The sequence below is a fragment of the Miscanthus floridulus genome, chromosome 7 (genome assembly GCF_019320115.1).
Source record: "Miscanthus floridulus cultivar M001 chromosome 7, ASM1932011v1, whole genome shotgun sequence".
Classification (NCBI taxonomy): domain Eukaryota; kingdom Viridiplantae; phylum Streptophyta; class Magnoliopsida; order Poales; family Poaceae; genus Miscanthus; species Miscanthus floridulus.
This window is the reverse complement of record NC_089586.1, coordinates 17880104-17887974: the sequence shown is the minus strand read 5'-3', so window position 1 is coordinate 17887974 and position 7871 is coordinate 17880104. Positions and strand designations below refer to the sequence as shown.

General features: G+C 42.9%; 1 protein-coding gene, 1 long non-coding RNA gene and 1 pseudogene across 2 annotated transcripts; 1 reads left to right on the top strand and 2 right to left on the bottom strand.

The window, feature by feature from the left end:
- Nucleotides 1-1668: 1668 nt before the first annotated feature.
- Nucleotides 1669-2480, bottom strand: LOC136462704 (uncharacterized). Its single transcript, XR_010760799.1, has 3 exons — nucleotides 2371-2480; nucleotides 2190-2288; nucleotides 1669-2101 (listed from the first exon to the last, which is right to left on the bottom strand). It is a non-coding gene; the product is annotated as an uncharacterized lncRNA (long non-coding RNA).
- Nucleotides 2481-2697: 217 nt separating this feature from the next.
- Nucleotides 2698-6622, bottom strand: LOC136465158 (uncharacterized; annotated as a pseudogene).
- A 184-nt stretch (nucleotides 6623-6806) lies between these two features.
- On the top strand, nucleotides 6807-7253 carry LOC136465157 (uncharacterized). Its single transcript, XM_066464009.1, has one exon. The coding sequence runs from the start codon at nucleotides 6807-6809 to the stop codon at nucleotides 7251-7253; it is 447 nt and encodes a 148-aa protein (XP_066320106.1).
- Nucleotides 7254-7871: the final 618 nt, after the last annotated feature.

The following is a 7871-nucleotide window of genomic DNA, read 5'->3' as shown; positions in this document are numbered from 1 at the left end:
GTGCTGACGTACGCTAACACAACACGGTGAAGCTGACCAGAGAGGACCAGATGCTGAGCGCGTTAGGTCACATTGGACCAGACATGTCAGGTCACTGTTTTGCCTCTCTAGACCCTCTTTGGAGTCGACCAGACTCTTAGTGGGTGGAGAGTCAGGTGGTGCAGCGGTGAGTCCGGTCGTGGTGGTGGCCGAGCGGATACGTGTGTGAGCGGACGCTAGGCGGCCACGTCAGGTCGTTGTTCGTTGAGTTTGGTTGCCACTTGACCATTGAGATTGGGCGATCATGGTTGAACTAAGAGGCCATGTGGTGGCCATCCAGGGACCGAACGCTGGCTTAGGTGCGTCTGGTCGCCCCGACCAGCATGTTCGGTCAACATGCAGATAGTTGCAGTAAGGGGGCAATGGCTTTATTTCGTTTGCCCCTCTATTTAAGCCCCTTGGCTGGCTCAAGCTCACTCTCTTGGCCATTTGCATTGACATAACAACCTTGTGAGTTTAGCCAAAGCCCTCCCACTTATCTCCATCATTGATGTATCATCTTTGTGAGAATGGGAGTGAATCCAAGTGCATTGCTTGAGTGATTGCATCTAGAGACACTTGGTGTTTGTGTTTCCACTATAAGGTTTTACCCCTGATGCAACAGCCTAAAAGCGTTGCAATATACCAAAAATGGTTGTGATAGACAAAATTGCAACACTTTTTTCGTTGGCAGGCGTTGCCATAGTAACCGTGGCAAAAGGTTTGCCCAACGACTCATTTTGGTGTTGCAATAGGTTTTCCCCTATTGCAACACCAAGGAGTGTTGTTGCAACGCCATGTAGTGTTGCAACCCATAGTATAGGCAACCATCATGGGTTCTATTGCAACACACCCGGTGTTGCTAGAAATACCTATTGCCACATACCCAAAGCGTGGCAATAGGTGCACTAGCAACGATATTGGGTGTTGCAATAGACCTTATTGCCACGCATCAATAGCATTGCAATAGATGGACCCTCTATTGCCACGCTATCTCGGTGGTTGCTATAGGTGGAACCGTCTATTGCCATGATAAATATTTGGTTGCTAGAGGTAGCCTCTCTATTGCAACGATCAATACTGGTTGCTATAGGTGGAACCATCTATTGCCATGATAAATATTTGGTTGCTAGAGGTAGCCTCTCTATTGCAACACTAAACATTGTGGTAGCTATAGGTGCCTCCGTCTATTGCCACGGTAAATGTTTGGTTGCTAGAGGTTGCCTCTCTATTGCAACGATCAATACTGGTTGCTATTGTTGGACCCTCTATTGCCATGCTAACTATTGTGTTGCTACAGTTTGGAGACTCTATTGCAATGCCCACTATTCTGTTGGTATGATGTTTTTTGCAACACCGTTTGTTTGTTGCTATATCATATATTGCAACGCCAAATTATTTTGTCGATAGTCCATATTGCAACGCTCTGTTTGCTTCAAACAATAATTGCATGCCAAACAATATATGATGAAAGAAGCATTTAGACAACCATTAATCCAAAATATGCTTTGTCCGTACAACTCATTAATGAAACCACATCCAATGTCAAACTTAGTTGATAACACACGCACAACAATTAAAACACATAAGGTATCTGACACACAGTAGCTACTTTGAATAGTTCAAAATGTAATAAGCTATGTGTAGCACTGTAGCAAAGGTTGGCTTGACATTGATCGTCCATCAGTTGTGCGCTCCACTCAAACTCTATCTTGCTCCTGAAACAATCATTAACATTGGTATATTCAGCAAACAGAAACTTAGTATTTAGCTAAGTATCATTTCACTTTACAGTAACAGGAACTAGCCAACTAAATCTGATTCAGAAATATTCACAGGTAGTGGAGTCAAAAATCACCTATGCTTTGCCAGCTTGTTGATTCCTTTTGGATAATGCTCATTTCTTAGCCGCAGCATCCCTCAGTGCTTTAGTAGTAGTAAAACTAACTGTCGTATCCCCTCCTTTGTTTTGGCCAGTTTGAGTCTTATTCGTAGCACTATTTCTAGTTGTGCGACCATTACTTGTACCTGCCACTGTTGTAGCTTCGAGTTGTGTTTGTGGTGGGATGCTATCTTGGTTTTCCTACAAATCAATAGATGGAGGGAAAATTATGCTTCATACTAAGGACTATCACATGACAACATTAAACACTCTTCAGTTCTCAAACTACATGCTGATATGATATTTCTTCACTTTCTGTATTTACATTTTCTTCATCCATGTTTGTTGTAGCAGCAACCTCTGCATTTTGTCCCCCATCTTTGTTAGCCTACATTTCAATTTTGGTCAGAAAAATCATGAGTGGAGTTTGAAACTACGAAAATGATGCATGGTTTGTAGCCGACTATTACCTATTGTATTGATGCTTGTACATGTGTTGCTTGCATCATTGCCATAAACTCTTGCCTAAGAGCTTCTCTATTGGCCTCCCTTGCCTTCATCATTTGTTCCATCTAACGCCTATGTTCTTCCCTTTTGGCTTCCCTTTCAGCCTCTTGAGATTCTAATCTCTCTTGTAGCTTTGAAAATGCTTTGGCTAGTGCTGATTCCTGACGCACTTGGTACTGGTAATCCTCAAAAAGTAGTTGCCTTCTAGTTGGGTATTTTGCCAAGTATCCATTAGCATAGATCTTGGTTGATTTATAGTTTCTTGTTTCCTTGTAGGCTGACTGGAAAATCTAATTTTGCTCCACGTCTGAGATGATGAGTGCTTCTCCATCTGTTCCCCTCTGAAATTTTACTGCATGCATTATACTAACAAAGGAGGACAGTTGAAGTAGTTAATTGAAAATGATTTTGTAGGCGGTCACTTTGCATCAGTTAATAAGGTTTGTACAAACTGTTATATACTCACATAGACATCCCTAGATTCTTGGCTTGTCCATTGCCCATTCTTATTGTGCATGATCATGAAAAGCTCCAAATCATTTGGCTCATCACCAGTTATTGGGTCCCTCTAATTAGGCAAGAATGTAACAAATTAGCGATATTGCAAAAGGTAAGGAAGCATGGTCATGTGCTTCTGAAGTTATTACCTTCTCAAAGCCACACTGAGAAAAAGTCGTTGATCCTACCCGATGGTGTACCTTTACATTCTGCCAATTCTGAGAATTCTTGCAACTAACCCTCTGCATAAGGAGTTGATTATAAAAAAAATATTGCAGTGTACCGAAACATAGCCTTTATTTCATCAAGTGCAAATGGCAAGAATAAAGTAAAGGTCATCAAACCTAAAAACTTGTCTTGCCAAAATACAAAACCAGATAGTGCCATTCAACAATGTCCAACTCTTCTGGCTTATGTCTCATTCTCTCCTCATAGGTGGTGTACGCCCTGTACATAGCACTTAATGTTGCTCACCATCCTTTGTAACGCTCATTAGCGATGGTCCATATTTTTTTCTTGTTTTCTTCATTATTCTCAATGCCCCACTTATGCTGTTCAACATATAAAACATAAATTCTAGGTCACTTCTTAACTAATTTGGTAACAAAACTGTGTATGCTAGCAAAAACAAATCAGAAACTTACCATCATATCAGATACTATTGAATATTTAACATCTTGGTGGATGTCCTTCCATGTTCTCACCCCAATGAGTGGTGCTTTTTTCCTTGTGTACACTACTATTTCATCAGTAAATGTGCGTGCGTTCTCACCTACAGCTCCTCCACATGTAGAGAATTAGACTTTAAGCTTCTGACTGCCCTGCTTGGATCTCTTGTGGCTGGCTACCAATCCTTTCATAGTACCTCGTGCCTTCCTCTTTTGGGAGTCTTGTCCATTGAAACAATATACAGTGCAAGAGATTAAACAAAATCATTTACATAGGCAAAACTGAACGGAACATCAAAATAAAATCACAATAAGCATCACTTACTATCTCCCTGTGTTTTCTCACGCTGAGCATGTGATGGCTGGCTCAAAGGTGGTGTTGGATTGCTATCTTGACTTGAATTTAGTAAATCTATCTGATTTGTAGGGTTGTCATATGCACCTGCAGACAATAGGTCACAAGTGTAAACTATAAATGTATTACAAAGGACTAATAATAAGTTGGTTGACATTTTGGGAAATGAAGGTATATATTATTAATTTGATCTAGTTGTCCTTGGACCCTTAACCATTCTTTGTAAGACTTGACTATGTCATCCCTGTATATATCTTCAAAATCTGTGAAAGCCATGCTGCTATTAGTGATCTGGCCATTGCAATATAATATAATATAACAATTCATAATAGGGCAGCAACATAACTTACCCATGCCTTGGCCCTGTCTATGCATATTATTAAGCCACACCTTGTAATCATCAAGTGACTCATCTATGGAATGTTCACTATTTGATGCCACAGTTCTTCGCAATTTAATGGGTGTTATGTCCACAGTTCGCTCCGTTATTTGATCCCTTGACAATACTAATCTGACCTCCCTCTCCTCTGCATTACTTGATATCATTGCATTTGCATCGACATCATATTCGATCTCGTTTAGTGTTGCTACAGAGTTACCACTTCTCTTGTAGTACAAGTAGTCCCTGGTACCATACCCCAAATTTGATTTCATTGTTATTAAGTTACCAAACGTGAGGTCGTCCCTAGCTATTGTATACTGAGCAAATTGTTGTCCCCCCGGTGCCCCCTTGCAAGTGAAAGAAATAGTCCATGTTTGTTTTGAGCTGTCACAGAATGTAATGAGAAACATAAGCACGCCCTAAACAATATTTAAAGAAGGAACAACTTGAGAATGGCAAACAATAATGTGTCCTTCATATTATTGAAGCATCTCACTACCGTTTATTGAAGGATCTCACTATTATTGAAGTAATTTGTCGAATTCTAAATCATTGCAGTAGCATCCAGACAGACATTGTGTCGTTACCTGTCGTCGTCCTAAGTGGAATGTCGAAGGTTTTCTTGTGATTGGCTACCATCACCTCCATCTTCATTGGTAGGAGGTGTCGCCGTCCTAGATGAAGGTGTTTGAAAAAGCAACATCGTCGCCCTGGGTCTGGACAATGAAGTAGGTGTTGGCGTGTTGAACGTAGGTGACGTCGATTGAGTCTCCATTGATGCAATCTACAGTCTAGCTACATTAAACAAGTTAACTACATAGACACACAGGTACATGCATGACTCTTTCATAAGTGAAAAGTGAATAGATCAATGGCCCTAGGGTTACCGTAACTCTGACGAAGAGGAAGTCTAGGACTCCTTGAGGTTTGAGCACCGGCGGTGGGGAGGCACGTCGCGGTGGCCTCCGGGTGCAGCCTGTCCTACACCAGCGCCCCTCCAATGATGACGCGACGGCGAAGACAAGCGGCGGCGGTGGGTGCAGATCGGGAACCGAGTTGGAGGAGGGAAAGGAAAGAATTAGAGGAGATGGGGAGGATAATGAGGAAGTGGGGAGGTTAAGATTTGTTTTGTTCGCATAATGGGCGGGGTATTAGGCGGTAAATGGCTGCATGCGGGCGCCAAGCCAATTTTTTGGCAAAAATTACAAAAAAAATAAGTGGAAAAAGGGTGTGCCAGTGACATGAGGGACCCACTTGTCGACGTTGGGTTCATGGTGTTCATCTTTTTTATTTTGATTCATTGTAAAAACGTTAAACGTGTTTAGATTTCGCATTTGTTGTCCAAATCAGGTGATTCTTTTTTCTAATTTCTCGGAAAACTTTTTCCTTTCACGTGGTTTTATTTGCATTGTGTTACTCAACCCCTTGTATTATCATTTTGTCATTTGCTTTACTATTTACGTACTCTACAATGAACAGACCTTTTTTGAATGTGTCCAAGGTACCAGGGGCTTATGAATAGGCAAGTTGGAATCTTGTTTTATCAAATGTGTATCATATATATGGCATATCATATAGGTGTATCATGTTCAATGTCACCTTCTTTGCCTTGAGGTGATTTCATGTGGGAGCTAAGACAATGTTTCAGTGCAAATTGGTAATCGATGTCCTCAAGGATAGGATTTATCGCACAAACCATCTTTTTGCAGCGTGACATCTTTACCTAGGTTTGGGTTCATGACACCAAGATACACTTATCTTTGTATTTGTATTTGTGATAAACCAAGCTAGTGATATACACTTACCTTTGTATTTGCGATAGCATCCACTCCCTCATGCACATTGTGTTAGGACTTAAGAAAATATATATTGGAATTGTATAAACCTAAATTGGCAAAAAAAATTAGGACTAAAAAACTTGTAAATTAAAAATGAAGGAATATAAATTGAAAGAAAATGCAAAAATATGTGTTGCATCCCTGAATCGAACCGAAGCCTACAAGTTCCAGAGCAGTGAATAAACCATTGAGCTATCACCTGATTTTGGTAAGTTTGAAGGAATTTATTCCTTTGAGTGGTTATCTGTCCCTGCTTTGCGCGTAGGCCCTTCAACTCCCCGGCCACACTGGTCACGCGGTTCCCATGAAGAGCCACCGTTTTACCCGGTCCTTGGACTGGTCACGGCCCTTCAGTTCCCCACGAAGAGACGCTGCGTTTACCCAGGAGTCCATCGGCTGCTCGTGCCGGTTCCCAATGCAGGTGCGCTCCGTCTTTCGAGGGGTGCGAGTTATTGCACCATCAGTTCCACCCATCGACACGCCTATATAAGCCTGGCCCCCATGCACAGTTGGCCGCCATTGCACCACCACGCGTCAAGAAAGCGAAGCACCCTTCCCACGTACACCTTGCCCTAGCCCTCGAACTACTACCACAATGCCTCACCGCTTGAAGACAACAGGGGCAATGCTGAACCCATCATCCACATGTCGCCCCCCAATGCCTCCGCCGACGCCGTTGTCCGAGTCGGACCTTGAGGTGAACCTCGAGGATGATCTGGACCATGAGACCGCATCGGAGGAGGAATCGAAACCTCTTCTGGTGGAGGAGGTCATCTTCAACTCGTTGGAGATGGCTCGGAAGGAGGAGGAGGACCGGTGCCTTCGCGCCATCATGCAAAAGGAGATCGACGACTGCATCTTGAAGCGCGTCGTTGAGATCTCCAAGGAGGAGGAGTGCCACCACGAGGAGGAGGAGGAGCACCACCGCCAGGAGGATGAGCACCGCCACAAGGAGGAGGAGGAGCGTCGCCTCCAGGAGGAGGAGATCGAGCGGCGTCTCACAATGGACGCGGAACAGCACCGGCGTAGGGTTGAGCGGAAGAAGCGCGAAGAGGAGCACTGGCAGCAAGGGGATGACTCATGCAGCAGCACCGGCAGTAATTAGTAGCACTAGTGATTAATCTATGTCTTAGGTCGATGTAATAATTTAATGGTGCTAAAAAAACTGTGTCGTCGAATCCTTTGTTTGATCATCGTCACCTTGGGTTGATACTTGCATTGCATGACCTCATTTTATTTGCTTACATATTGGATGTTGCATTGTATGACCTCAATTTGCTTACATCGTCCCTTGGATTGGTACTGTATGTGGTGATGCATCTTGGTCATTGACTCGTTGTCACGAAGACCATAGTATATGATATGCTACGTACCGGAGATCGAGGGGCCAACAGGACTGTTGCTCTTCTAGATAATACCGTGTTGCAGCATGTCTGTCACTTGACGCTCAATCTTAGTTTTCAATATTGGAGCATAGCGATACGACCTTATGAAGACTGGGTTGGCACCTTCAATAAGTGAAATAGAGTGATCACATGAGCAAGGAGGAGGCAACTCAGTGGGCTCCTAAAATATAGCATCAAACTCGTTGTCCTTCATAATATGGTATGCGAAAGCTATCTTTATAATTAAGACTGATCTATCATGTCCATCATCTACCATCTTGGGGCGTGTCATATTTTGCTGCATCACCATGTCCACCATCTACCCCTTTGAATGCATG

What these genes read in the sequence shown, in the direction of transcription:
- LOC136465157 (XM_066464009.1), top strand. Translation starts at nt 6,807, where the DNA reads ATGCCTCCGCCGACGCCGTTGTCCGAGTCGGACCTTGAGGTGAACCTC.